Raw genomic sequence first — 27,947 nt, 5'->3', positions numbered from 1 at the left:
TTTAGCGTAGCACGAATATTTTATATTGGTATTCGGTATCTCGGAGTCGGACGAACGAAAGGGTGCTCGGTATACATTGTTGATTGGTGATCTAGTCATCTTGTCATCGTTCGGGGTTGCGTCATCATGGGCGCGAGAGGCAGCAGACAGAAGGCGGAAATCAATCCGCCACCCCAAAAGGACAAAAAGATCAAGAGGCGAAAGAGCAAGAAGGACACGGGAATCGCCAATGGTGACACTGGAGTGCAAGAACTACATAGTCAGGTAATTAACCCCTTATTTATTAATTAATCAATCGAGTCGTTACTGGTGAAAATTGATACTGTCATCGTCGTAATCACATGATCTTGATAATGCGTATACGATAGAGTGCTTTCGCACCCATTATAAACCTTGAAAAGCTCTTTCAACCGATTAAAATGAACGTAATCGGAATTCCCACGGCTTCTGGGTGGCAAAAAACATTTTATTAAGTAAATTATAATTAAGTAGGACTGTTCGCCACTAATTGGTTTTCTTTTAAGAAAAAACAATTAGTGGGGAAATATAGTCCCACGCGACAATTTCCTTTGAAAGCAAGCAAAGTCGAGGCGCTCTCAAATTAAGGCGTCCTCCCAATTTCACGATGTCCTCCAAGTAAATAACAGAACTTACAGAAGCACAAAGAAGACGATTCACACTTAAAATTATTATTTTTAATTTTTCTTAACCTTGGAATGAGAATCGTCACCCGTATTTGCCATTCCCAAAAAATATTTCAAAAACTAGGCCTAGGATAGAAATGTTAGTAGGCGCGGGGAGGAGGAGGGCGAGAAGGATATCATCTAAATTTAGTCCGTCATTCGAGGCTAATCGCTTCTCGTGATCTAATTAGAACGAGGAGTTGTTTTCGCCTATTAAATCTACGTCAACGACAAGTAACCAACCTCGCTTTTTTAGACAAGATTAATGATACTTTTAATCCACTTATTTTTTTTATTGGCCATGTACCTCGTGACCTTCTTTTTAAAATTTCAAATTTCACGCGCTTTGTTATTTTTCTCAAGTGAGATAATTGAGTTAAAGCATAAGTTTATAAGTGATATGTTCCTTCCATAAGTATGACGACACTACATATACGATTCGTAATGCTACTGAGAGACTTACAGCTCGAGATAACTAGTTCTAAGGAGAACGACGGAAGTGAGTCAATTGAAGTCCTAAGTACACTCGGTGGTGGTTAATTTTGAATGCAGGACCAAGTTCCATCTAGGTCCTATTTAGTCTGTGCATTACTAAGCCCAAATTTGACAGCAGCGCCCCACTCACCAGGCTTCCCTCGCTTTACCCTGAATCTATGACCTCCCTACCTCACTCACTTCAAAATTACAAGCTCCAGTTTCTAAGTTACCTATGACAAACTTATGGGGAACATATCTTATGAACCTATGGTTAAAGTTGAAATTTGGTACGAAAACAACTGCTAAGCCTAAATTAATTTTTTTTTTTTTTTGAAAATTGGGAAGAATTTAAAACTACTTGAGAATTTGCAGCAATTTGTTACAATTGTTTTCTAAAATAATTTCGAGCAGATGTTTGCGTGTTATTCTTAAGAAAAGACTAGAGTTCCGAGGGAGGGAAGGGGGAAGAGACCACCAGACCAGAGAAACAAACATTTTGAAATATTTTAGGGCTGAGAAGTAGAAAGTACTTCTCATTTCAGATAAGGTTGGAATTTTCCTCGGGTGCAAAAGGGGTTTGTTGTTTATAGATAACGAACTTTTTGGATTTGGACTCTAAGCTAAGGAACTGATATCTTCTTGAAGTTAGTTTTTAACAAGCAAGATGGCTACCATTTTTTTCTTAGAAGAAGAAGAATCCATAGTTACGCTCCGTTTTTACCAAAGAGAGAGAAAGAGAGAACGCAGGGACCCACGTATTTCTAGAATGGGATGGTATTTAGGTTGGGGACTCACTGACTTTAGTCTCGGGGTGAAATAGAGTCTACCATTCTATGGAATGACTCTGAAGAAGGTTGGTTCTTCGACGTGGGCTTTTTTTCTGGAAAAATATTCTTTTTAGGGTGTACTTACTTACGCGCACTAAGGGTCCCCCTATCTTAAGCCGAAGTTCAGATCGCACTAGAGAGTAAGCCTCAGCAAGCGTTGACTAATAATAAAGTTATTTCGAAAGAAATGCTTGTCATTCATTTCATTCTCTAATGAAATATATTCTAGGGTCAAATGTTTTACCCCGTTCCGAGGGATAAACCAACCCTCACCGTAATTTGCTTACTAAGTCTGTAATATAATTGCCAGTGAGAAATTATATTAGGAGTGCGTTATCCCTCGAGTCAGTCGTCTGGCTCCACGGATCAAATTCGTCTCGACAATTAATTGAAATCAATCGAAGTACTTTGAATGACAAATAATTAGGATGATTTTGAAATTTTGTTTAGGCTTAATATTAGTGACGTACGCGTATGCGAATTGGTCTTAAAATGTTATTCAGCCAGCCAGCCTATCAGGGAGGGAGCCCAAATTTCCTCGAGAGGTCGGACGAGGGTGGGATGGCATGGCGGAATTGTTGCGTATATATGAAATGCTACTCGTAGGAATGGGATGATGGCTCATCGTCACGAGTTTTGGGGCTGCTTGTAGTCACTCGTACTTGTATACTTGTACTGGCGTCGCCCCCTCCCTCTCTCCCACCCACTAGAACTTGGATGGAGGCTGTTTTGCTCTTGAGCACGGTGCACGTTTCTGGTCGGATGGGATGGAAGGAGGGGGAGTTGGTCCTAAAAATAGGGAAGGCCGTCGCCAGGATGTGCTGTTGTTGGTTAGAGAAAGTATCCAGTCTCCCAAAAGCTGGATCAGCCAGAGCTCGTGACCCCGGTTGACGCCCAAGCATTCCCGACTCTCCTGGCTGTCTTCTCTCTCTCAGATTATTCAGTCACTTTAACTTGGTCTCTTTGGCGATTCGGACGGACGCGATCCCGCTCTCCTCTGCTCTCTACTCGCTATCTAGACTTTAGCTCTCCGCGATACTTGGTCCCTTTTTCGGAGAAATAGCAGGGTGCAGTACCACCACCATCTGTTCTTTGTTAGACAGTATTTTCGGGATATATTTCGGGGGGCAAAAGGCGACTGGAAAGAGCCAAAGTTCTTTCTTTATCGACGTTTGGGACAAACATTCATCCTTCTTGTCCCGTTCGCGGCCATTTTAACTTGTTTTCAAGAAGCATCCTCCCAATTTTTTGCATTTCAATATGGTAAGCCCGAGAGTTTGTATTTTCAACCAGATTTTATCTAACCCGTGTTTGAAATACTTATTTTTAATTCAGCAATTAATTGCTTGGTATATTTTAATTGAAAGTGGCTTGGGACTTACGTTTGTAGATGAATTTCTGTCGGGGGTTTTAGATTTTTGGTTTTTGGAATTATTTTAGGATGCCAGTTCAGAAGCTAAAGTCGAGGCGGCAACCACGGAAGAAGTAGCCGCGGCTGCTCCTCCGAGCGCCGAAAACCAAGAAGCTCAGGCCACCCCTGAAGTTAAACCCGCAGCGACTGAGAGCGCCGAAGCGGCCCCAGTCACCACCGAAGAAAAGAAAGAAGCCCCCACGACGGAAGAAGCTCCAAAAACGGCGGAAGAAGCCCCGAAAGCCGCCGCCGCCCCTGAAGAAGCTAAAACGGAAGAGAAGGTCGCAGCAGCCGCGCCCTCAACCGAAAGCACCGCCGACCTTCCACCGCCACCTCCTAATCCAGTGGAAGAGACCATCCCAGAACCAGTCAAAGTCGAAAAGGTCGAAGCTGTACCCGAAGCACCCAAGACAGAATCGCCAGTTGAAACTACCACAGCCACACCCTCTCCCGTCGAGGAAGCCGTCAAAACGCAACAAGCACCCGAAGCAGCGCCACAGGCCACTGAACCCGCCGCCGCTAAAGTCGAGGAATCCAAACCCCAAGAAGAAGCCCCGACCGAAATTCCTCCCCCAGTACCAACGTCTGAAGTACCGGCACCAGTTCCAGAGGTTCCAGTTAGTGAACCCGCTCAGATTCCCGAAGTAGTCCCACCACCAGTACAGGAACCAGTAGTCACTCCGGAAGCCGCGCCAGTAACAGAGGCGGCGGCTCCCGTTGAGGAAGTCAAAACGCCCGAAGTCGTCGCCGTGGAAACGCCCGTTGCGCCAGTTGAAGAAGTTAAAGTTCAGGAAACTCCCGCCCCAGTTGAGGAGACCAAAGCCGCGGAAACCCAAGAAGTTGCCCCGACCCCAGTCGAGGAACCTCTTCCCGCTGCCCCTGAAGTAGTGGCGGCCCCAGAAACGCCCGTCGTTCCGGACCAGGCCAAACCCGAAAGCGAAACCGCGGCTAGTAATGGCACTGTTGAGAAAGTTGCTGAGACTGTAGTTGAAAGTGCCCCCGCCGCTGAAGAGGTTCCCGTCGCGAAGGTCGAGGAAGCTCCCGCCAGCGTCCCAGTCGAGGCCGCGCCAGTTGAACCGGAAGTAGCCTCGCCAGTCGTCGAAGCCAAATTGAACGGGTCCTCGGAGGAAGCTCCAAAACCGGAAGAGAAAATCGTCACGGAAGAAAATCAAAAGATTGAAACGCCCGTCAATGGAGAGACGCTTCTTAACGGAGATTCCAAAACTCATACCAATGGAGAAATTAAAGAGGTAAGTCCATTAAAATCATTATGTAGGCCAATTTTTTTCAAGGCTTATAAAATCGCGAAACTTGAGAGGGACAATGTTTGCGTCAATCAAAACCAGATTGAGAATGGTGTCAAAAATTTTTCATTTCATTTCGGTAAACAGACTGCGTCCCAACACACCCCTCCCCTCCCAAAAGTTAAATTTAGGGTTTTTGGCAAATTTTTAGGGCGCCACGCGTAGAAAGACATTTTACCGTTTTTCAACACCTTAAAGGCAAAGAGACAGTCGCGCTTGTCTTTTGGGGTCGCGCTAATTGAATTAGTAACGGGACCAACGGAACACGAAATCCATGAAATCGGAAGTAACATTTATAGTCCTAGTCCTTGAGACGCCCTTGAAGTCGTGGGTAGATCGTAGTCCGTCCCGTGATGGAATGTTGTCTTTCCGGGAATCGTGGGTGTTTACGTTTATAATATTTGTGGCGGCGGCGGCCTTAAATTCCCCCCGAACTACTACCGCTTTCTCTTTAATTCTTTGAAAGTTTCTTGGTTGCCAAAAATTTGTGGGAAGTAAACCGAGTTTACGAGGACGTTCCCCAAAACGGATCGTCTTCTCCGGAAATGACAGTTGGCGTGCGGGCGCCCCCCCCCTCCCTCCCGCTTCTGTCAAAGAGCCAATTACCCCGACAAAGATAAACTTAAGAGATTTAAACCAAGATGTAAACAAGAGATATCTAATGTTTCAAACAACTCTAATTTTCTTTGCAACGCCTCCCTGTTTCATTTTGATCGAAGGATCTAGAATTTCGAGGCAGTTGTCTCCCTTAAATTAAACGGAGTAAAATGTACCAGAAATAGTTACTCCTTCTCTGTTGGGGAACAATTACCTACGGTGGGATATGTCTTTATAGGCGTCAAGGCCTTAATCCCCGTTGACGAGCCAACTCTCGCGTCAGGCATCCCAAATATTTAAAGCAGGCGGAACGGACCGTAGTCACAGTAGTTAATCATTTTCTTGGAATTCGGTCCCAAAGATTGATTGACAACCATAAAATTTCAACACGGTTTAGAATTTGCAATTTTTCTCTTGGGTACTTTAGTCTCCAGTGAAAAGTGAGAAGCAATTGGCCGCCGGTTTGTTGCCGGCCCTTTTCAGTTGGACCCACGGTGGCAAGGAAATCTCCGTGTCTGGAAGCTTCAATAAATGGAGCAGTCCAGTCACTTTAACGGAAGAGTAAGTTGTCATCCTTTGTGGTTAAGGTCCCTACGTAGTATTGTGGTCATTTAGGACCCGTCCTTGACCCTTTCCTGGTGTTTTCTCTCTTGGAAAACACACACTCAAATGAACGTTTTTCTTAACTTAAAGAAACGGAGCTCACGCTTTAGCCCTTAATTTGGCTGAAGGCGAATATCACTACAAGTTTTTAGTCGATGGTAATTGGACCACGAGGAATGATCTGGTCAGTAAATTACCTACTTACTTACGAAAAGATAATTATAATTAAAATAAAATAAAATAATTAAAAATTAAAAATAATCTTTCGGGTAAACAACAGCCGACAGTAGAGATTGAAGAACATGGACAAGTGAATGTTTTGCTTTTGAAAGCGGCTGGAACGGAGGAATGAAGACCCCTTACTTGGACAATCAATCAATCCATAAACCCGCGAAGGAATAAATATATTTTTTTGTGCCTTTTTTTGGTTAACTATTAATTATTTTTTTTTTTAATTAATTAATTACCAAAACAAAAGTGTCGCTAAAATGAACTTTTTTTAAATAATAATATTTTTGTTTTGATTCCCCCCCCCCTCTTCCAAAATGAATCCTTTTGTTTATCGTTCGTATCCTAATCGTTCGTTTAATATTAATTAAGTGGTTTTAATGATATCCCACCCACCAAGTGGCGCCCCTACCCCGTCCCGATCTTCCATGAACCCCCCCCCCCACCCCCCCCCCCCAATTCAACTTTGACCTCTAATAATTCCATCTTCAGTTAAAAATGATTGATAAGTAAATAATTAAACGTAACTGAACAGGGTGCTACTTGGACTTGGACTTGGACGATAAGTTTATTAATTAAAAAAAAACAATTTAAAAGAAAAAAATCTAAAAGAAACGAAAAGGAATTATTTTTATTTAAGATATAGTGCCATGTTCCCATTAATCTAATTATAATTTTTTAATTTTATTCTAATTTTGAAAAGAAGAGTTTACATCGCGTATCGAGGGTCAAAAAGGATTAAAAAATTTCTTATATTTTGATTTCCTTCCAATCCACGCCCCCCCCCTTTTTGTAAACGTTGAAACTTGACCCCCAAAGACAGAAGGGGTCACGCGATCCCAACTCCTATAGTTCTAGGTTGGTTACAAAAGGCAAGAAGGGACGTGTATCTAGGTGTAATTTTTGACGTTAATGACGTCATTGTAGTCTTATTGAGAATCATTTGTTACGATTTTTTGAACAAACAAACGAAAAAATACAAATCAACACGAATCCGAAGGGAAGGTAATTTTTATTACCGAACCCCAACCAATTTTCTACTTTTTTAAAATTTTGGTAAACAAACAAACAAACAAACGAAGAAAACAACAATTGAGAAATGAAATTAATTGCCGACCAGCGTTGTTGTTGTTTTCGTGTTTTTTAAGGTAAATTAAATTAACATTTACTTAAATTAAATTAAAATTAAAATTCTGAGAAAAACAAAAAACAAATGTTTTTTAAAAAAGAAAGAAAAGGCCAAATTTTTTTAGTAATATTTAACAAAAAAAAAACAAAAAACTTGTATCGCCAACTTTTTGTATAGAATTTAATAACATTTATATACGAGTTTTTTAAAAAAAAAAATTTAACAAAATTTACTCCCAACGATTTTTAAGAGAAAATTAAGAAAAAAAATGTTTTCAAGCCCAAAAAAAAGAACCCCAAACCCCAAAACCCCAATTTTTTATCTCTCGGAAATTTTCTAGATGAATTCTTTAGGTGCCTTCAGTGGGAACGGAAACAACAAGAACACACGTTTTTTTAGGGACAATTTTTGTATGTACATTTTTCATAAACAAACAAACAAACAAACAACCTTAACAACCTTAGATAGGACTAAATAATAAATACCCTTAGAATTAATTAATTAACATGAAAATTAATTCCCTTCTTTAGTTTCGTGGTTAAAATTATGGCCAAATAAACAACTTTATAAATTTGTACCAATGTGGGGAAAATTGACCCTTTCCAAGATTGCAAGAGATCGCGAGAGATGAGATAATTATTTCTTAATTGTGTTTATATAAGAAATAAATGGTTAACTTTCTTCTTTAGTTTAATTGGAAGAAGTTTTAGAGATGAACTAAAATTTTTAAAGGTTGTCGCGCCACTCTCTCTCTATCTCTACGTTTCTCTCAGTGGGCGACAGCCTATTAATCCATTTTGTCATTTTCTTGTATTTTGATGTCCGTTTTTACAAAGTTTCAAAATAAAAACTGAACAGAGTGAAATTAAACTCTCCAACACCCCCGCAATATTTCTCTCTTCAAATACATGCGAACTTCGAACTTCGATGATTTTTCACAACCATTTGTCTATTTTTAGATTGGTACTCCCTTAGATCTCATCTCATCTCTTCGAAGAATTTGGTAATTGGATATTTGGGTAATTATCAGCTAAGATCGGGTTATAAATATTTTGGGTATGTGGGTCTAGGTCTTGGTCCTTCTCTCTCTTAAAAGGGGGGAATAGGGGGGTAGAAACCCGCTGACTTATTTTTAACATTTTTATTGGCAGTGTAACAACTTCCGCCAGATTTTTCGGCACCATCTTTGATCTTGGGAATTAATATCCCAGATGGGTTCTGGGTAGGTAAATAAAATTCCTTTTAAAGTACGTAGACTTGAAATTTCCTTTTTCTGTTTAAAGAAACTTCGTACGTCATGTACGGATTGGTTGATTTTGGGGGCTTAAAATTTGCATAAATAATGAAAGAGAGAGAGAGAGAGAGAAACATTGGTTTCCTAATTATTAATTCGGTTTTAGGTGTTTTAACCCTTTCGGGGAGTTATTGCTCCCGAAGTCAACGTCACCACGCGTTAACACTTGCGAGAATAGGTCCGCATTTTAATAGCTTCTTTGGGGATGATGTTTGGTAGTCTAAGTCGAGAACGTATCTTCGAATTTTGGCCCGGGGCTTGTAATAGTCCAATGGATAATTACAATCTCACTAAACCAGAAAGTAGATGAGCTAGCTACGAAGGTAGATGGATGTACAGCGCGCGTATTGCTCGATATTTTCCACGAGAGAGAAAAAGAAGAAGCTGGTAAAAGGCGTATTGAATATTCAGAAATGTTCTTAAGGGAATCTTTCACGCTGTTACATTTTTGGGTGGCGTTAACGCGATGAGATTAGATTAGAAAAAGGTTGAAATAGGAGGCGACGCGAAATGTACCTACCTATTATCTAATTACCTACCGTCTTAACAATGTTGTCCGTTACTCTACGCGCCCTTTTACTCTTAGGAGTGCTGGTCGTTATGACCAGTGGTCACGGTAGGTTGATGGACCCGCCTTGCAGAGCCAGTATGTGGAGGGTTGGTTTCAAAACACCGCCCAATTGGACCGATGACGAGTTAAACTGTGGTGGAGTCGGGGTAATTATTGACTAATTACTTAAAGGGTAGCGCGGGTAAGTACTTAACCCTTACTGGTATTCAGACTCAACACAACGTCAACAAAGGTAAATGCGGAATCTGCGGTGACGCCTACAACAGACCGGAACCACGTCTTCACGAAACTGGGGGCAAATACGGAAAGGGTATCATTACCAGGACTTACGCCTCGGGTCAAGAGGTCGACGTTGAGGTGGAAATCACTACCGGACACGGAGGATGGTTCGAATTCAGAGTCTGCGAAGTCAATGACCTAAAGAAGGAAGCGACCCAAGAATGTCTCGACCAGAACCTCTTGGAATTGGCCGATGGATCGGGAACTAGGTATCCTCAAAGGAAAGGTGGAAAGAACGTCATCAGGGTTAAGCTGCCCGAAGGATTCACTTGTGATAGATGCGTCTTCCAATGGCACTGGAGAGTTGGTCAGTAGTTATTAATTATTATTATTGTTTTTAGCTCAAGTTTAAACGTGTTATTCGCGTTTTCAGCTAACAGTTGGGGTAGATGCGAAAACGGTAAGGAGGGCATGGGTTGCGGACCTCAGGAAACATTCCGCGGCTGCTCGGACATCGCCATTATCTAAAGGATAAGCGAACGACCTTGGCCCGGATTCAAATCAACCCCATTACTGAATGAATTCATAATTGTTTACGTTTTTAATAAAGGTTATTGTTGATTAATCTAGCGGCTTACAGATTATGTCTTCCCACGCTCGCGATAACTCTAATTACTGATAAGGCGGATTAACGCACGCGGATTAGGCCCAACCCTTGCGAATTCTAACACCTGATCTGTTAATAACTTCGAAGGTTAACAGCTTAGTTATCAATTAACTAAACCGATTACCTTTTTATCCCTTTATTTTTCTCAGAGTTAATCTTTTCGAGATTAACCACCATTAACGATATAAATACGTTATACTTGGAAGTTCCGCAATACATACTTGAAAATGATCGCGTTTAGGATGGGTCTCCGTTTCTTGGCGTTATTGGTGGCCTTTGTCGGGACGGTCCACGGACACGGTCGTCTTTTGGACCCACCAAGTCGCGCTAGCATGTGGAGATACGGATTTGATAATCCACCCAATTGGACTGATAACGAGTTGAATTGCGGTGGGTTTGGGGTAAGTAAGAGAGTACCTCTTCGACCACGCTGTTGGTATTATAACCAGGGTCCACGATTCAGACCCAGCATAACGTCAACGGTGGTAAATGCGGAGTTTGCGGTGACCCATGGAACAGTCCACAACCAAGGAAACACGAAGCCGGGGGACTTTACGGGAATGGCATCATAGTTAAGACGTACCAGGCGGGACAGACCATTGACGTCTTAATCGACTTGAACGCCAACCACGGTGGATGGTTCGAATTCAAAGTTTGCCCCACCAACGACAAGAAGGTGATTGCCACCCAAGAATGCTTGGACAGGAACGTCCTTCAACTGGCCGATGGTACCGGAACCAAGTACAACGTCGCCGCCTTCCAACCCGGAAAGTATCAAATTAAATTGAAGTTGCCTCAAGGTCTGACTTGTTCGCAATGCGTCTTGCAATGGGATTGGGTTTGCGGTAAGTTTCAGGGATTTATTTAGGCTATAGGAAACTTCTCTCTGCATGAATATTTCATATATAGGAAACAACTGGGGTACTTGTCCGAATGGCAAACAAGGCAAAGGTTGCGGTCCCCAAGAAACCTTCCGAGGATGCGCCGACGTTACTATTGTCTAATTTTTAGGACGTATTAAAATATTCTAGTCATATTTTATTATAGTTCGAATATTCTTTATTCTCTTCCGACACACACACCTATGAATAAAATAACTTAATATTTAATTTGATTGACGAGTTGCTCGAGAATGAAAGGCTTGAAACAATCGGTTGATTTATTAGTCTTAAAACTCGACGCATTCAACGACCTAATCCATTTATTTTCGAGTCAGGAAGTGATACCGCTAACAGAGTCGAATTATTTCATATTTTATCACTTTGAAACTTCGATAGCCTTAAATTAATTGGCTTGACCTTTCAAGTTTTAGAATAGTTTGACCTACTGAATGCTTAGCTGTCTTTACCTAATAATAAAACACTAATGAACGTGTAATTATGTCAATCAAAAAGTGTTTATTGTTATTATTATGGCTTTACTAACCAAAACATTGGAACAAAGTACTAGCGCAAGCATTCCCCAAACAATGTCATCGTAGATTGATGGAATGGGACAGGTGGTAAAATATTCAGCCTAAAACAAATGGATGCTATATAAGCTAGCATCGTCGATGTTATTGGCAAAACACAATTTGTAATTTCAACCAAAAATGTTGCCATTTATCGTCTTGTTGTTGGTGGGCGTGCTTAGTGGCGTTACGGGCCATGGTAGAATGTTAGAACCGCCTGGACGCGCTAGTCTCTGGCGTTTCCCGGAACTGCTCAAAGAACACCCGGAAATCAAAGAAGATTATACGGATGACGAGGGAAATTGCGGTGGACTTGGCGTGAGTTATTGATCTCATTAAGTTTGCGTCCATCGTGAATTGATCGTCAGAATTGCAGGTGCAACACGATTCGAATCAGCATCGTTGCGGTATTTGCGGGGACAGATGGGACGAGAAAGAACCCAGAAAACACGAGGCTGGAGGTTTGTACGGTTTGGGGATTGTCGTCCGGAAGTACAAGGGTGGACAGACCATTAACGTCACCATCGACGTCACTACCAATCACTTGGGATGGTTCGAGTTCAGAATTTGTCCCGTCAACGATAAGAAGGTCGACGCCACCCAGGTAAGGGAACCAAGTTTTACCGTAATTACCAAGGGAGTACTTAGGGGGCGTCGCTATATAGGAATGTTTGGACAAACATCAACTTAAACTGAGTAATGGGGAGCTCCGTTATCCTTTGGGACGAAATTTCGAGACGAAAAACATCACGGTTAGCGTCGTCTTACCCACGGACGTCAAGTGTTCGCAATGCGTCTTGCAATGGAATTGGATTTGCGGTAAATTAACCTTATTGATGACCCCCTTGACCTGGGCGTGTCCTTTTTTTGATAAATTGCATACTTCAGGTAATAATTGGGGTCGTTGCTCAAACGGATACTACGATTTGGGTTGCGGCGAACAAGAAACGTTCCGAAGTTGCGCCGACATCGCTATCGAGTAAATATATAAATGTATCCTTGCGCCAACAAAAAATATATATATATTTGTATCTTTTTGGAACTATTTACTTTCCTATACTCATGGCCTATATACTTGTACATACAATTGGCTTTTATTACAAATGTTGAAGACTGTTGAGTCAGTAGGTGTATAAGAATAGAAGGAAGCCATTTAAGGCAAACTTCCAGACGGTTGATTTCGGACAAACAATTCTCCTTTCAACCCCTTCGCCGGGGTTTGGGGTTTAGGAAGGGGGCAGCGTTTTCATTTTAATAATGGACGAAAGAGGAAACCCTTTCTATTCGTTCGGACAGGGTCGTTTTCAGACCAAAACAAAACCGCCTCATGTCGCGCCGCGCGCGCATCCAAGAGGAATAAAATTAATTAATCCACTTTAATTAAGGTAAATAATTATTAATATATTTCCAAAAATAATCCGGGAGTTTCTTATACGCTTCCAAGTATAAAATTCGGTTGTTATCGAGTCTTCTCTTTCTTAGAATGACTCCCCCCTGAGTTGGCCAGCCATTTTAGTGAAGATTTGTTATTTTTTTCGGCGAGAAAAACCTTTTTTAATGACATAGTCCGTCCGTTTCTAAGCGTCGAGATTTCGAGTCGACTTAGTTCATATTCCTTTCCATGAATAAGCGTAAAAGTTAGCGTAGGCATTTTTAGTTCCGGTTATATCTCTCTTTCCCACCTTTGAGTGTATTCCACGATCGAGTTGATTTTACCAGCAACGGTTGGTACGAAAAGGTAGGCGAGCACGACAAAGTTCGTCCACGGATGCGTGCCGAATTGAGTCGGTATCTAGGAAACCCTTAAAGATGGGCTACTCATTCCAATATAGGTTTAATTCGGGGTCGAAGGATGAACAGCAGTCTATATTCGTCCTCGTCGTTGGAGGATGAGAGGGAGGGAAGAGGAAGAGGAAAGGATGGTAAGAGGAGAACTGTGGATGTAAGATGACTCCGGGATGGTGGACTACGGAGGTGATTAGAGAAGGGGAGTGGAAAAGAGACGGCGGCGACTGGATGGAAGCCGCAGTTAAGTTAGGCCTACCTTGCTCCGAGCCCCAAACCGAAACCCGATCTCGTAATGACGGCAGTTCGTTGAAATACGAGCTTGGGCGAGTTTTAATAACACCGCGTGCATTGCTTCAAGCTCCGCATTGCCTTGCCTCGCCTGGCGAAGGCTAAAGCCTTAACGCGCCTTAGACGACAAAATGGGACGCTATAGGAGAAACAGGCCAGAGTCAGGCAAAAAATATATATACTTTCTCTCTATCTCGCTCTTCGGAACCTTTTCCAACAAATTCAAAGAGTGATTATCCCCTCCCCGACCGCCTTTTTTTCTTTGCAAAATTGCAGGCTTAGTAGGAACCATACCGTCTTACAAAATCAAATTTTTTTATCCCGGAAACCATTTTAATATCTTTAAAATAGACCTTAAAAAATTAGGCGGGTTGAGATGAGCCATTACGTAATGTGCATGACGTCAGACAATTAAAATGAAGGCTCGCAATGCCTGATGGTTTGAGTGAACCATATGCTTTCTTTCTTTCTGGTTTCCCCCCTAGACCACATGGCGTGAAATTACGTCAAAATTATGAGAAATGATTTACAAATAACACACCGTCTAAAAAATTATGATTGAAACGTTAAAAAGTCAAAAGCTACGGTTTATAAAATGCATGGGCCTTTTCAATCAGGATACCGGCATTACCTTTGGTAAGCTTGCAATTTCAACTCGTGTTATAGTATAGCTCTTATCGGGGATTAAAACGGCCCATCAGAGACTATTCTCCCCGGTGGTTTAATCCGATAAAATCTTGGGATATATATTTTCTATCAATGGGTCGTGCATGCGCCGCGTTGAGATTATAACACCAACCAAGTGCCAGTCCATCCAGACTTAATCTATTTGCTCTTCCTCCTACACGTACCATTGGGGGAGGGGCTTGAAACCCCCGTGGGGATCAACCACCGACCACCAGTCTATGAATATTTTAAAATCAGGGAAACTGTATTATTTTAATTGTCCGCATTTAATAATGCGAACGGGATCACGGAGAGTCATTCCTAGGTCAAAACGATCACGTGGGTGTTTGGGGGGAGGGGAGGGGCAGATGACGGATGGAGACTTCCAACGTCGTTGGCTTCGTGTTAATGTTTCATCATTATACCTAGATGGATAATCCACGCAAAAAATATGTCGGGCTCTCCCTAACGTCCATTATTTACAACCCTCTTACCCCCTCACCCTTAGCCAGAGTAAATTTGTTTCAGTATGGCACCTCGAAGAAGTAAGTGGACAGATGGAGAGTTGCGTGGCTCTCTCCTAAAAAAAAAATTATGAAAAATTTCCCCACCCGAAGTTTCATTCCTTTCCAAGTTGTTAGGATAATTATGTCGCCAACGTAAAACAAATGATTTTTTTTTCTATACTGTATCGAGTTACAGCGTTGACCAATTGATATTCGATACTCTGGGGGGAAGGGGGTTAAGAAGTAAGGGAGGGCCGGGTTGAATTAAAATGATCATTTTGTTTTAAGGGGGTCAAAGGGTAACTTCGCGGCTTAATGGTATACGAGTGTATTTACATTTCGCTAAGTAATATTACTTCGTTTGTTTTAATAAGTAAAAGCTCCGACCGGTATTATAACAAGATGGTTATGGTAAGTTAATTCGAGTTTTTCCTTAACGGGGTTTCTACTTGGATTCCATTCTAAAACATCGGTACGGTACTGCATTCGTTAATCATCTTCCCATCTCCCTCGTGCGGTGACGTCAATATTGAAATGTCGTAATTAATGGCGGCCCACGCTTTATTAAAAGCAAAACACGAACTTTGGAATGATAACTTTTTTTCCTTTTTTTGTGGGAAGAAAAATAGCGAACCATTTTAAGGATGTCTAGATTTGAAAATGTTTTTACAAGGGCCGCGTCGACGCCGAACTGAACTGAGAGTGAAAAACAAAACGCGAGGTTTACGTCTTTCCTAGACAAATAGTTAGATAGGCCTAACAACAATTGGAAGTTTGTTATTCTTACTTACGATGATTAAATCGATAGAGAAGTTTTAAATAATATTTGATAACATTTTTTATTCGACTTAAACGCGGGTCGAAATTAGCAAATTGATCCGTCTCCGATTTAAAGTTCGCTTTAGCACCTTTTATTTCATTTTTTTTCGAAAGATATAGAAACCTTTGAACCTTTGTCTTTTGGTGGCGGATATCATACGATATCATTCTATTAAATTTTCTATTGTTATTCCTTATTATTCATATCCGTTTCACATTTTTTTCTTTCTTCTAATTATTTGTACAAGATTTTAAATAAAATTTGTTTTTTACAGAGGATCTTACCTAAATAAGCCAAGCACTGTATACGTCTAATTTCTAAAAGGGAAGGCTTGTGACGTCACTCCATTATAAGTCTCTTTTTTGGCTGGGAATTAGGCTTAAACCGCTTCCTTAAACGTAGGTATTTAGGCTTAGCGATGGTTTTTACGAGTAATACTGAAATTGGTTTGTATCTATCTTTGGTGGTAGCACTGGTCCCGATTCAGGCGTGACTGGCGGCAACTTGGAGGTGCGAGAAGGAGCCGTCGTAGGTCGATTGGCAACTGGGGTAAAACATGGATGACGAGTACAAACCGGGTTCCGATTTGACCATGGCCATCAAGGTGGAGGCCGCTTGGTCTTCCGTCACCTTTTGACTGAGGGCGTGCAAGGATTGAAGGTGATGGATCTCGTCATTGGAGGCCGAGGAGCCGTGATGATGATGATGATGATGACTATGATGACCGTGATGGGCGTGCAAGAGATGACTGGCGGCGGATTGAGGCAATCCTCCGTGGTGCGAAGGCGAGGGTGTCAAGTGAGGAGTGGGAGGAAGGCTGTGGTTCTGTGACAAAGGATGGTGGCAAACTTGAAGAGAGCACGTTTGTCCCGGATGAGGAATGCCGGCGCCGGACACCTGAGTGGACGATTGCGGCGAAATCAATTTGGGATCCGTGCTCTTTTGTTCCCTGTTGACCAACAAATAACTTTTCCTTAAATTAAGAACGAACCCATTTTCAATACATTTGGGGCTAAGATTTAGAAAGGGGGACCATTTCCTCAGGGTATCCGCGAGATTTCAACACCCGATAATCGGAAAGCGTCAGATACGACACCATAGTCCCATTTCGGGCCATCTGGCGAGAAAATAATGACCAGTATCGCCTGCGACTATAGTCTTCCTGGAAGACTGTCTGTCGTTTTACGATAGGGGTTTGCCCATTTTAAAATTTATGTCCCGATCGCTAGCGACAAGTTTTTTACGATCCTACTGACTGACTGACTATACCAAGGGAACTTTGACTGGGACCAGAAGTTTATTTTCCTTGCCAAAGGTCTAAATAACCTCCGAGAGGTCAAAGTATATACGACCCTGCACTATACACAGAGTCTTTGTTTGGGTAGCGAAGAGGTCATAGATTTTAGGAGAGGAGTGTCAATGCCCATGCATGCCCGCGAAACACATTTTTATATATTTTTTGTTTTGGGGTACTTGCGTGCAGGGGGCTTAAAAAGGAGGCACTTGTTCGAAGCTCGGAATCGTCACGTGTAACTAATTAAGCCTAGAGCGGCGTGTACTATACGTCTTAAGGCTACTACGATCTCTCGACCACCGAGGATTTTTATATATTCCCCCGCCAACCGACCGATCCATCTCAGGAAGGAAAGTTCACGCACAATCTTTCTCTTTCACGTTTTTTACACAAGCAGATTTATGCTTTCCTGACTGGCGATGGCGAGGGAGTGAGTGCATCGGCCCCAACAGGGGGTATATACTCCTCGAAAACATTTTCGTCTCAGGGGTCAATCGGTCCGAAACAACTTAAAACTTTTTAACTTCAGCCCCTTCTTTCCTTCTATGATCTTTCGGAGGAATGTCCTATTACCAGCTACTTGTACGGGGATTTCAACGAGGAGAGCCGGGCCAACGTTGGTCAAAGGAATGTCCCGAATACGGGGTCAAACTCGCTCGCTTTCGCTAGAGTTTTTTCGGGGTAGGGGTTTAAAGCCCCTCAACTAGTTCCCAGAGGCCGGATTTATTAGCTTTTTTTTTCTTTTGCACGCGGGGGAGTGGTTCTAATGTTCGACAACTTGTAGTTAATGAGAGTAAAGCCGTATTAAGGGACATTATCCTAGCCCATATTTTTCAATTTATATAGTTATCTTCGTTACAGCTATTTCACCAAACGAATCGAGATGAACTTTAGCCAAAGTTCACTTTTAACCTCGATATGTTCACGAAACAAAACCGAATTGATCATTAGGAAATTCCGCCCTCATTCGCCTTCCAGTTTATTCGCTTTTCGAGGTGGTCGAGGACCTTTTGAATAAGGGACAAGTCTTGTTTTATTAGAAATTTGGTTTTACAGGATTTCAATGAGGCGTTAAGCCCGTGTAGTGTATAGGTCCTTGTTATACACGTATATCACGTGGAATGCTCGTATATACCACGATAAATATTTTTGGGGGTTGGTCCTACGCTATACGCTATAGCGTACTCGAAACCGCTTCAGTTGAAATTTGATCTCTACCTAAATGTTTTTATTTAATCCTGGATTGATTTGAGAATTATATCGGTAATATTTACAAAACAATATTGAAATATAATATATTTTTAAATATTTTGATGGTTCAGGGTTGGAGTGTAACGTTACTACGAAATTAGCTAGTTTTTACGTTATAATTTTGAACCGCGGAGTCCGGAGAAATATGTTTGGCAAAACTGAATGAAAAATTTGTGACAATAGAGTCGACCCAAAGAGCGGGGGAGGTTTTTGGTCTCCTTGCCGAAGTTACTGGGGCGAAATTAATCGGGCAGGACAGTTTTAGGACAATAAAAAGCCCCCGCTATCATGTCCCATTGTAACCTAGCAAACCAAAGGGAAAACGGATAATTGTTATCATCAGGCATTTCGATTGAAACGATAGAGCCATGTCCCGTGCGCGTGCCGTTATTAATTTTATCAACAAATGAATTATTATTTAAATCCCCCGTCTATTTTTTTTCTTTAAAGGTCTATTATATGTATAAAATTTTAGGTTTGAATTACAAATAAAAGGTGCATGGGCTTCCCCGGTGAAAGCGATGACCCGTATTACGTATATGTGTGAGAGATAAACGAATTCTTACTGCGTTCGGCTCCTCTGCCTTCTGTTTTTGAACCAGTTGCTGACCTGTGTCAGTGTCAGACAGGTTTCTTTGGCCAGATCTTTCTTGTCCTTGGGACTGGGGTAAGGATTCGTCTGGAAGAATTCTTTCAACGCGATACGGCTCTTTTCTTTGAAACAATAGATCGTTTCTTGACCGTCCCATATGGTCATCGGTAAAGGGTACTTGCGCCGCAGTCGGTACTTGTCCACCGCGCCCAGAGCGCGACCCCGCTGTTTCTCAGCTTCCCTGCGAACACGAGGGTTTAATTAGTTAAGGAGATGTCAAAATGTGACGATAACATATTCATTTAAATTTCAGAAACACGAGATTTAATTAACTAAATTAATGAAGGCAATTACCTGTAATGAGCTTTGTACCAAATCTTCTGCAAATGGTCGTGATGTTTCGGGTCAAAATTATGACTTTGTAAAATGGCGTATAGTTCGTCGTACTTTTCGCGATGAAAGGCCACCATGGCTTGACCTTTCAGAACGGACTCGTCATTTCTGAAAGGTTCCCTGGCCGGTAACGACCACAGGAACCTTTCCAACCTTTCGGTATCGTTGGCTTGTTGCAGGGTCTCGCAAACGCAAGCCACTTGTTCTTTGGTGTAGGACCAATCTTTGGCGGAAGCGCTCGAGGCGCCGCTGCCGAAATCACTCTTATTAGAAGACGCGTGATCGCGAGATAAATTAGCTTGAAGGTCCGAAAGCGCGTGATCAGTGACGCGAGCGTTTCCGCTGACCATCACTTGAGAATGATTATTCAGAGTCTGTCTTTGGTGATGTCCTTGCTGGTGTTGTCCGTAATGTAGGTAGTTATGATGATGAGGGTTGTTATTCGTTTGAGAGCCGGTGACGTTGGCGGGGTGTCTCGAGGTGGCGACGGAGTTGATCATCCTGTTGGTCTCCCCATTGTCTCCGGGAGAAAGTGCCGCCGAAAGGGTCAAGAGCGAGGAGACGGGCGATCTGGAGTCGGGATGTTGATGGTGTTGATGCGGCATCGATTTCAAGAGCGATTCTCCGCCGTTTAATAATCGGGAAGAGGCGACGTTACCGTCCGTCATTCGCATTGATGACATATCTCCCATCTATTCGCTTTCACCACCTTCCGTTTTATCTCTCCCTCGCTTAAAAACGGGGGTTGCCAATTTGGGAATAGCTCTCTTGCCCTTCTTTTAATCACACTATTGTTTTGATCTCCTTAATTCCAACGAACTCCTTATTTTTGGAGTCAAACGCGCCTAATTTGACTAAACTCTCGCGTTAACCTTTCATCGCGGTTCGGGTTTGATTTAACGCTATCGTAATCGTGTTTCCCTGGTAAACTAATATTGTACCTGTCGCCTCGGAAATCTAATAAAAAGGCGGTCGGTCGGTAATACCGCGGCGCTATATTACACACTTTCTCGAGTGGCACCCGGGTATCGCGTTTCTTTCGGAGAGGTGCCTTGATTAAATCTGGGAATTTTGGTCCCCACTGGCAGCTCGAGTCACCCTTTTTTAGCCGTGCAGCTCCCGGCCGAGATTTGGCTTAAAAATGCGCCTTTAATGTCTGTCCTATCGGGGACTGTTCCACGCTAGTTCGCATCGGGATATATTCCTTATATATATCTGGATACATTCGACATTCTTCTCCCGGTTGGGAAAATCTCGAGCGCCGAGTCGGGCTTCCCCGCATTCGAGATTTCTCTCTCTTCTCATTGGTCCGTTTCGGGAAAGGGATGGTGGGATCCTTACGTCACCGTGCTAGGAGGGACACTCCGATTGGTCCATTGTCGGATGAAACTAGGATTCCTCCCTCGAAACCCTGCTCTTTCTACAAATTTCTCCATCTTTCCAATTGAAGGCGAATATCCTAGTTGGTTTCACTCGGAGAATTCCATTGGGAAGAAAGAAGGTACGTAGTTCGTTCACTATAAATCGCCGAATACGGGAATATTAGGGGAGAGAGGGGGACAGTTTGACAAACTCATGGTAAGACATGCCTTCCACTTCATTCGGACCTTTCGTCCATACTTTTACCATTAAAGAACAGTATGTTTCCAATAGAACTCTATTATGGATGAATTTTACTTGTTTTTAAGGAATGAAGGTTAGTTTTGGATTCGTCATTAGATTATTGTTTTTCTCGACGTTTTAAACGAATAAGTAATTCTCCAATTGCGTGTTAAGACGCGAGATCATATTATTTAAATTCCTTCAACCCCAAAGAATTAAATTAATGAAATTGCACGGAGGGAGATACGCGATAAGGCGCTTAAGTACTTGTCGTCGCCAAGAGGCAAAGTGTCCCCATGCACCAGATAGAGTTGACCCCGACAACAAGAACTCGATCCCAAATGGATAAGCTTTTTAATATAGTTGGACCAAATTTTTATTTTCCGTTCGTCACCTTTTTATAAAAGATCCCCAAAAATACGACAATTCCGGGAGCTCCGATACAAGGAGGATAACGAAAGGGAACGAGTGATGTTGGATAAGAATGGAATATATACCTTGAAAGGCGTAGAAAACTGCGCCTGAAAGAAGATAAAAAAGCCTCAGCGTGTACGAGAAGATGGTAGATTTAGATAAAGTGATCTCTGGCTTTGGAAGCCTATATACAATTCTTCAGTTGAAATGGGGGTGAATGCTTCAGCACCTTTTACATTTACGCACCTCGAGTTCCATTGTCGGAAAATCCTTGATCATTTTCCCACCAATTGATCAAGTACTCTTGTGGCACCTTCGCCAAATATCTTAAATCAATGTTATCAATCTTTTGAACTTGATTGGTTTTTCTCTCCTTAGACACACGTGTCTCAGGTGTTTGTTTCGGTATATTTTCCTCCCACGCTAACCGTTAATGGCTCTTAAAACCTCATTTACATCTTTTGACGGGGGGTCGTGTTGTCGCGTCCGAGGAAGGGGGTTGTATTGTAACTTGGGTTTGCGTCCCGCTGCTTTGGCGCCCGGCATCTGCTTCCGAATCGACGCCCATTTTCCGTTTGACGACGAGTTTCATTTTTTTCTTTCTCGCGGGGTTCCCGAATATTGTCACTCCATCGATGTCCTTTTGAACGGAGCGCAAAATCCGACAGAATCCCAAGAAGAGCCAGCGCCAACCTTCTTTGATCTACGGAGGCGTCCATCCCACTTTGAGATTGCGATACTATCATGGCACTACAACCCAATTCTAAAGAATCAGTTGGGCCCCGTACTGGGTAGATTGAGCTCTTAGTTGAAACGAACTTAAGTTCGCGGGTCCGAGACTTTTGACAAGGAGCGGGCGTTCCCAATACGTTTCTATTTGAAACCCATATCTCGGAGTACCATTCCCTAAGTCGTCCCAAAGTCCAAACTGGGTTCCGTTTCATTGGAACAACCGACCCGAGTATCGGAGGGATTTTGCAGACTCGGATGACTGGACTTCTGGTTGCGTTTGGTTTTAGTAGTAGTGCTAGGTAGTTACGGGGTTTCCTTCTTTCATTGTATTTAGCGCATAATCGGGGGCTTCCGGAGACCTTTGGCATGGTAATCTTCCGCTCAGCGAGTAAAAATCCTCTGGACAAAAGAGAGAGCCCCTTTTGGAAAAAAGGCTAACGCTCAAAGATGGTCTCCCTGTTTAAATAAACGAAAATACCCCACTCGTTCAAAAAAGAAAAAAACTACTTTTCACGACCCCATCAAACTTCATGTTGCCCGTCATTTTATCCCATTCTCAACAAGTACCTCATTTGTTAGAATACCAATCGATTGTACTTTCAAGCGCACTTGATCAATAAAGACACTAAATCTCTTTTCAGTTTAGATGTTTAACATCGCGTCCCAAAATCCAACCCTTAAGGGCGCTTGAAAAAAAACCTCATCGGATAACTTTGGGTTTATTTGTACATATAGTATTTATTGATTTTTAACATTTTTCTAATCCTGTTTAATTGAAACTTTGGTAAAATAATTTAATGACAACCATCCATAAGTTCATAAGATATGTTGGCCATAAGTTTGTCACTGGTTACTGAGAGCTTAATTGTCATGAAGTGAGTGAGGCAGGTCATAGATTCTCGTAAAGCCAGTCTCTAGCATTACGAAGTGTCATGCTTATGGAACATATCACTTATAAACTTATGCTAAAACTATAGACATTTTTTCGAATATTTCTACAGTGTTTAGAAAAGTTTCTCCAAATTTTGAACTTCGTTACGTTATTATATGAAATTCGAGCCAAGGTATTTTGCATAATGATTTCTTAGACGCAACCAGAGACCAAAAAACCAGAAATATTTTTTAAAAATTTCAACACGAACTTTCATTTTTTTAAACCAAAAAAAAAACAAGATCCATAATTATAATTAATTGGCCCGCCTTATAAAAAGCGTAAAAGTGTAACAAAGTTTGGTTTGAAGCTTCGAAATATTTCAATTTGATATCGGCCGAGATTGCGATATTGATATCAGTTTATCCTGACAGTGAAGGTTGGCCCTCGCGATCAAGGGCGAAGTCTAGCCTGTTCTCTATCAAAGTATCAAGATAAGTTGTTTCTCCTTTTCCAGCCCCCTCACAACCAACCCACCACTATTGCCAATGTACACAGACACACGCAGTCTCCGATTTTGGGAAACTTCCATAAGTACTTCATTCCGGTTTTGTCGGTGGCCCGCTTAAGTAAGGCGAGCTCGTCTCAATGTCGGCCAAAATCACGTGTTTTCTTTAAGAAATCGAAATTCGTTGCGTAAGTTTAGTTAGAATTTAGGCCCTACCCTAAAAAACTACGCCGTGAAGTTAGAATAATATTTTGTAAATATACCTAGACACTTTTTACGATGTGAATAATTTTGTTCGTCGCGATGTAGGGTAGATGCACGTTATCAGTATTTAGTTTAGTTTTAGGTTTTTTTAATTGATGTTAATTTTAGTTTTACGCCGCGTAGCTTAGCTTAGTTAATTAATTAAAACGAAAAATGGCGTTAATCGGGTTGTTGAGAATCCAAGATAATGAACCGGCTATTACCAATCGTCAAATATGGTTACTGTTGACCCTGGGTTTGGCTTGCGGACTGACCGGCGCCTCTCAAAGTTTCGTCCCAGCGCTCTTTCCATTACTGGTAATTAATTATTTGCTTTACGTAATTAGAAATTGCGTTTTAAAATATTGGGCTAATACTTGTTTGTTTGTTTGTTTGTTTTAAAGGCATTATCGAAAACACAAAAAATGTGGCAAATTAGCATGGCATTTGCCGCTTTTCAATTGGGACGAATTTTCGTGGGACGATTTGAACGTAAAGTTGTAAGTGTCACATGGTCACACCCCCACGTCTGGCTTGTCCCGCCAAAATACGATTCTTTGGGTTGTCGTTCAATCCAAGGAGTAACGAATCAACCTCTCTCCATATTGATGGGCTTGTTGAATATGTAGTACATTCTCTAAGGGATAAAGTGTAGTAATTATTAATTTCTTGGTTTTAATTACTTACTTAGATGGCGGTAGTTACGCCCAAGTTCTTGGTAGTAACTGGCGTATTTCTCTGTGGTGGTACCAATATTTTATTCGGGTATACGTATATTATTTTCAATAGTATTTAGTAATTAAAAGTAATTAATATTGGGTGATATGTTTTAGGTGCATGCAATGGTCTCCAGGTAGCGGTAGTTTCGTGGCGCTCAATGTCTTTCTTCAACTAATCAATGGGGTCGGGATGGCCATGACGTTTTACGCCGTCATCCTCCTGGTCGGAGGTGGCTCCTTTTACGCAAACGCCATTTATTTCATCGTAAGTTACTTAATTCAAAGCCGATTTAACTTAATTGGACTGACGTCATCCGGTATGTATCTTGTAGGCCGCGATGGACTCTTGCGGGATCGCGGGTTTGGTGGTCGGAGCTCCCTTAGCCACCATCTTATACTCGGTTCGTTCGTTTGGCGCGCCAAATTCAAACCTCGAAAACTAGTGACCGTTTTTTTCTTTTTAACAGTTGAGCAACTATTTCACCACATTCGCCATTTTAGGCTTAATACTTGTAGTGGTGGCCATCGCTTTGATGGCCGTCGTCGAAGAACATAATGGTGAGTTAATGAAGATTAAGTTTAAGCGAGTTTGAGTATGGAACTTTTCTTTGGGTGGGAAAAAGAAGAGTTGATGGAATGGCCCAGCAAGGACGATTTCTCCATTTATAGTCAGTTCTCTTTCATCTGGGTCACCGTCCTGGTCATTGCCATCAATTCCGCCGTGGACAGTTACATTTTCATTACATTGAGCTCGGAACTCGAGCAAGTGAGTCTGACCACATTAGCAAAGGCTAATCGCGCGGCTTACAAGTTTTAATTCCCGATTTTAGCGCAAACTTAACACCATCGCGATTGGATGCGTGTTCCTCGTTACTTACGTATTTACTTGCTTGGGAGATTTCATCTCGGCGGCCGTCGTCCTAAAAACGGTCGGTAGTTAATCAACCCTGAAAAGTAATTGTAACTAAGGTTTATATTGGTATGTTTGCAGAGGTGCAATTTTCTTGTGATAAGTTTTGGTTCCTCACTTCTGGCGGCGGGTCTAGCGTGTTTGGGACCGGCCAGTTTAAAAGTCATGACGTAAGTACTTAGAGCCAAAATTTAAGGTCTGAAACGGAGTCGTTTTAACAAAGCGTGACATCAGAGGCACTCCCGATTCGTGGGGCCTAAATAAACAGATGGGGACCATCGCCTTGGGCCTGATATTAAAAGGTTTGGGCACCGGATGCGTCTCTTCAAGCGCCGTCGCGTGGTTGCTACGTTCGGCCCGCCAACAGTTCCCCGATGACCTGATCACCTTCATCATGGTCCTGAAGATCGTTTTTACCAGCGAATACGTCGGGTAAGTATTCTTGGCAACCATGGTCCCGTTTCGACAGGGTATAACACTGGATGTCTTTAAACGCGATTAGGCATTTGATTGGGTCCGTGTGTACCGGACCGTTATACGAAATGGTTGGTCACAGGGATACTACCACTTTCATTGCCTGTTTCTTCTCACTAGTGGTAAGTTGAACCTACCTTGGTGGCCTGTGGAGGAAGCGACTGATTTGTATTTGACACCTCCGTCAGATTTTGACCTTTATAGTAGTTCACTTTTTGGAGCGTCGACGTCGAAGCTACGTCATGATTGAGGACACTCCTTTATGCGGTTGTAGCTTGAACCACCGCGAATCTCACGCTAATGGGGAACGGCCGGCCATGGGCTTGAGTTCCTCCATCGAACCGGCCGATTCCAACGAATGGAATTGGTTATACGGAAATAATAGGACAGTTTTATAACTGAATTTTAATGAACATTAATTTTAAAATAACATCGCAATCGCATTTCAATTTGATACAGATTTGAGCGCGTTTAATTAAAGATATCGCGTATAGTTTCAATACTTTCACTTGTCATTTGTAATAATTACTGATTTTCGCAAGTACCGCGACAATCTCTGGACGTGGCAAAGTTATTTCCGTTTCCTCGGCACCCTCCATAGTAAAACGGTTCGCATTTCCGGGCCGCAGCGTTGTAATAGTAACGCAACATCCTAGCTCGACAGGGACCCTTTACTTGAGGTAGGTTGCAGTCGGCCGGTGTCGAGACCGCCAGGCAAGTACTTAAGAGCGCTGTAAAAGATTACAGCGTGTCTTAAACATTTCAATGGTAGCGATCGAATCTTTCTTACCTAACATAACGAAAATGGTGAGCTTGGTAGTCATGGTGAATTCACGTTTGGTACCTTCGACGCGAAGTTGCAGAATGTTATGCTTCTTTGTAAGAGAAGGGAGTTGTTGTTAAGCGTGATTTTGTGTTTTTTTCTTTCGATCCCCCTGGTTGGATTGTCCCCTTTCTGTTCTGAGAAAAGTTAAATTTTAAAGCGTAATGACAAGGAGGTGGACGTTATCGCAACTTTTCAGAAACTCATGCGTGAGGAAATCCTGTTTTACATTTTTCAAGGCTGATCAAATTAGAGATTCAACATTTGCGAAATGCCCCGAGGGAGAAATCACTCTCTCTCTCTTTCTACTTTTTATCAATTTGATGATGAAACTAAACCGCAACCTTTCTCTCTTTCCATTCCAAAAATAAGAAAATGTTTTAAAGAAATTCAATAATTCCGAAAGAAAAAGAATGTTTTTAATAATGCGTTTAGTTTCGTTTTTACATCTTTATTTATTTAAATCTCGTTGTCTTGGTTGCCGGGCGCTGGTCTTTCGCAACGTTCCTGGCAAGCTTCCAGACTCTCGTAATTGTTCCCATTGCTTTGGCATCCACCGTATATGAACTCCAAACACTTTCCCTCGGTTTGATCGTAGTAAAATCGATATGTTAGGGCTCTGCATTGCCCAGTGTAAGCTGGTTCAATGCAATTTGCGGGTGGTGGAACTCGTGGTGGACTTCGACACAAAACACCTTCCATAAAATGTCGATTAATGCCTTAATTAAGTAATTAATATTACAAGTAATCCGACTCACCGATCAGCAACATCGTAGCCAAAACGAAGAAAATGGTTTCCGCTCTCATCGTGTCTAAATTCTTTTGCAATATGATTCGAATTTCATCTGACTTACGCTTATACCCTAGCCTACATCCCTAGGAAATCACTATCGAGTAATCTAACTAATTGTAGGCTTAAGACGGAAGTTACCGGAAACCAAACTTAGTAATTAGAGTACCAAGAAACCATTGCATTATTTTACTCGTTTATTTCTACTTTAAATGGTTAGATACACGTTTTTTTAGGTTCATTTCAACCCCTGTTAGCCGTATTTATACCCATACAGATGCTCTGACACAAAGCCAAAGTATTGAATCTATTAGCGTTGCCATTGCATCCGCTATAAGCAAATTGCCGGCACATGCTACTGGCCTGGTCGTAGTAATACCGCTTCTGACGCTCGTTGCAAGAACCCTTCTTCTTGCGATGAGTGCAAACCGCGTTCAAGTTAGTCGAACCTCCTTGGACCTCATTCAACGCTAATCAGTAGGTAGGTAGGTAATTAAGGCAACCGGTAATTAATAATTCATGGTTCAAGTACTTACCGTTGAGGAATGACCACATAATTACGAGAAATATGATCGTGAAACGCATTTTGGATACGACGTAGGAAACTCTTGGTGGTTTGACTTTAGTAATAATAGATCTCTATTTGAATGATTGATGTAGATGGAGAACCTTCTGTTTATCTCGACTTCTAAGAAACACATTTCCTTCTTTCTATTTTCTTAAATTTGCATCCGCATCCGTTGATATCTAAGAGGGGAGGACGTTTGTATGGTTTAAAATGATGCCTTCGCTCAAGGTTAACA

The 27,947-nt window shown here is 42.0% G+C and overlaps 9 protein-coding genes and 1 long non-coding RNA gene across 16 annotated transcripts in view; 7 read left to right on the top strand and 3 right to left on the bottom strand.

Annotated features, from left to right (window-relative positions):
• The window catches only part of pug (pug C-1-tetrahydrofolate synthase, cytoplasmic), a 28,102-nt gene extending 27,914 nt beyond the window's left edge, over nucleotides 1–188 (top strand). For all 3 annotated transcript variants that reach the window (XM_089868208.1, XM_089868062.1, XM_089868138.1), the window contains one exon: nucleotides 6–188. The gene's annotated coding sequence lies outside the window, so the exon portion shown is untranslated. The remainder of the gene's footprint in view (nucleotides 1–5) is intronic.
• LOC149718131 (uncharacterized) lies at nucleotides 127–8,139 on the top strand. 2 transcript variants are annotated; one of them, XM_089868316.1, is made up of 5 exons: nucleotides 127–264; nucleotides 3,428–4,648; nucleotides 5,727–5,860; nucleotides 5,993–6,086; nucleotides 6,183–8,139. In XM_089868316.1, the coding sequence occupies exons 1-5, from the start codon at nucleotides 127–129 to the stop codon at nucleotides 6,252–6,254; spliced, it is 1,659 nt and encodes a 552-aa protein (XP_089724442.1). In that variant the 3' UTR covers nucleotides 6,255–8,139. The 2 variants fall into 2 exon arrangements, with proteins under 2 accessions (XP_089724442.1, XP_089724468.1); XM_089868342.1 differs by lacking the exon at nucleotides 127–264 and adding an exon at nucleotides 2,951–3,250.
• LOC149718132 (uncharacterized) lies at nucleotides 1,872–2,878 on the top strand. Its single transcript, XR_016382944.1, has 2 exons — nucleotides 1,872–2,013; nucleotides 2,594–2,878. It is a non-coding gene; the product is annotated as an uncharacterized LOC149718132 (long non-coding RNA).
• A 143-nt stretch (nucleotides 8,140–8,282) lies between the features above and the next one.
• On the top strand, nucleotides 8,283–9,914 carry LOC149718130 (uncharacterized). Of its 2 annotated transcripts, XM_089868837.1 has the most exons (4): nucleotides 8,283–8,485; nucleotides 9,140–9,270; nucleotides 9,335–9,710; nucleotides 9,777–9,914. In XM_089868837.1, the coding sequence occupies exons 2-4, from the start codon at nucleotides 9,154–9,156 to the stop codon at nucleotides 9,869–9,871; spliced, it is 588 nt and encodes a 195-aa protein (XP_089724963.1). In that variant the 5' UTR covers nucleotides 8,283–8,485; nucleotides 9,140–9,153; the 3' UTR covers nucleotides 9,872–9,914. The 2 variants fall into 2 exon arrangements, with proteins under 2 accessions (XP_089724963.1, XP_089724942.1); XM_089868816.1 differs by having other exon boundaries at nucleotides 8,283–9,270.
• Nucleotides 9,915–10,237: 323 nt separating this feature from the next.
• Nucleotides 10,238–11,036, top strand: LOC149718129 (uncharacterized). The gene is made up of 3 exons (XM_089868744.1): nucleotides 10,238–10,411; nucleotides 10,474–10,855; nucleotides 10,920–11,036. Exons 1-3 carry the CDS (start codon nucleotides 10,238–10,240, stop codon nucleotides 11,012–11,014), a joined length of 651 nt encoding a protein of 216 aa, XP_089724870.1. The 3' UTR covers nucleotides 11,015–11,036.
• A 544-nt stretch (nucleotides 11,037–11,580) lies between these two features.
• LOC149718128 (uncharacterized) lies at nucleotides 11,581–12,728 on the top strand. 2 transcript variants are annotated; one of them, XM_089868627.1, is made up of 4 exons: nucleotides 11,581–11,778; nucleotides 11,858–12,064; nucleotides 12,126–12,279; nucleotides 12,349–12,728. In XM_089868627.1, the coding sequence occupies exons 1-4, from the start codon at nucleotides 11,602–11,604 to the stop codon at nucleotides 12,441–12,443; spliced, it is 633 nt and encodes a 210-aa protein (XP_089724753.1). In that variant the 5' UTR covers nucleotides 11,581–11,601; the 3' UTR covers nucleotides 12,444–12,728. The 2 variants fall into 2 exon arrangements, with proteins under 2 accessions (XP_089724753.1, XP_089724685.1); XM_089868559.1 differs by having other exon boundaries at nucleotides 11,837–12,064.
• A 2,793-nt stretch (nucleotides 12,729–15,521) lies between these two features.
• On the bottom strand, nucleotides 15,522–20,248 carry LOC149718127 (uncharacterized). The gene is made up of 3 exons (XM_089867505.1): nucleotides 19,020–20,248; nucleotides 18,640–18,906; nucleotides 15,522–16,477 (listed from the first exon to the last, which is right to left on the bottom strand). Exons 1-3 carry the CDS (start codon nucleotides 19,748–19,750, stop codon nucleotides 16,012–16,014), a joined length of 1,464 nt encoding a protein of 487 aa, XP_089723631.1. The 5' UTR covers nucleotides 19,751–20,248; the 3' UTR covers nucleotides 15,522–16,011.
• Nucleotides 20,249–23,210: 2,962 nt separating this feature from the next.
• LOC149718126 (MFS-type transporter SLC18B1-like) lies at nucleotides 23,211–26,039 on the top strand. 2 transcript variants are annotated; one of them, XM_089867508.1, is made up of 12 exons: nucleotides 23,211–23,746; nucleotides 23,833–23,928; nucleotides 24,120–24,193; nucleotides 24,262–24,412; nucleotides 24,480–24,548; nucleotides 24,615–24,705; nucleotides 24,774–24,913; nucleotides 24,978–25,076; nucleotides 25,139–25,227; nucleotides 25,292–25,489; nucleotides 25,560–25,653; nucleotides 25,720–26,039. In XM_089867508.1, exons 1-12 carry the CDS (start codon nucleotides 23,603–23,605, stop codon nucleotides 25,927–25,929), a joined length of 1,455 nt encoding a protein of 484 aa, XP_089723634.1. In that variant the 5' UTR covers nucleotides 23,211–23,602; the 3' UTR covers nucleotides 25,930–26,039. The 2 variants fall into 2 exon arrangements, with proteins under 2 accessions (XP_089723634.1, XP_089723633.1); XM_089867507.1 differs by having other exon boundaries at nucleotides 23,213–23,746; nucleotides 24,771–24,913.
• LOC149718125 (thrombin inhibitor hemalin-like) lies at nucleotides 25,917–27,215 on the bottom strand. The gene is made up of 4 exons (XM_089860791.1): nucleotides 27,113–27,215; nucleotides 26,837–27,049; nucleotides 26,322–26,375; nucleotides 25,917–26,262 (listed from the first exon to the last, which is right to left on the bottom strand). The coding sequence occupies exons 1-4, from the start codon at nucleotides 27,159–27,161 to the stop codon at nucleotides 26,057–26,059; spliced, it is 522 nt and encodes a 173-aa protein (XP_089716917.1). The 5' UTR covers nucleotides 27,162–27,215; the 3' UTR covers nucleotides 25,917–26,056.
• A 103-nt stretch (nucleotides 27,216–27,318) lies between these two features.
• Nucleotides 27,319–27,900, bottom strand: LOC149718124 (kappaPI-actitoxin-Ael3a-like). The gene is made up of 2 exons (XM_089867819.1): nucleotides 27,681–27,900; nucleotides 27,319–27,614 (listed from the first exon to the last, which is right to left on the bottom strand). The coding sequence occupies exons 1-2, from the start codon at nucleotides 27,727–27,729 to the stop codon at nucleotides 27,388–27,390; spliced, it is 276 nt and encodes a 91-aa protein (XP_089723945.1). The 5' UTR covers nucleotides 27,730–27,900; the 3' UTR covers nucleotides 27,319–27,387.
• Between the last annotated feature and the right edge of the window lie 47 nt (nucleotides 27,901–27,947).

This window comes from Phalangium opilio, unplaced genomic scaffold (genome assembly GCF_054372755.1).
Source record: "Phalangium opilio isolate 3A_F unplaced genomic scaffold, DU_Popi_V2 ptg000002l_1, whole genome shotgun sequence".
Lineage (NCBI taxonomy): Eukaryota > Metazoa > Arthropoda > Arachnida > Opiliones > Phalangiidae > Phalangium > Phalangium opilio.
The sequence above is the reverse complement of the archived record's forward strand: the minus strand, read 5'-3'. Positions and strand labels throughout refer to the sequence as shown.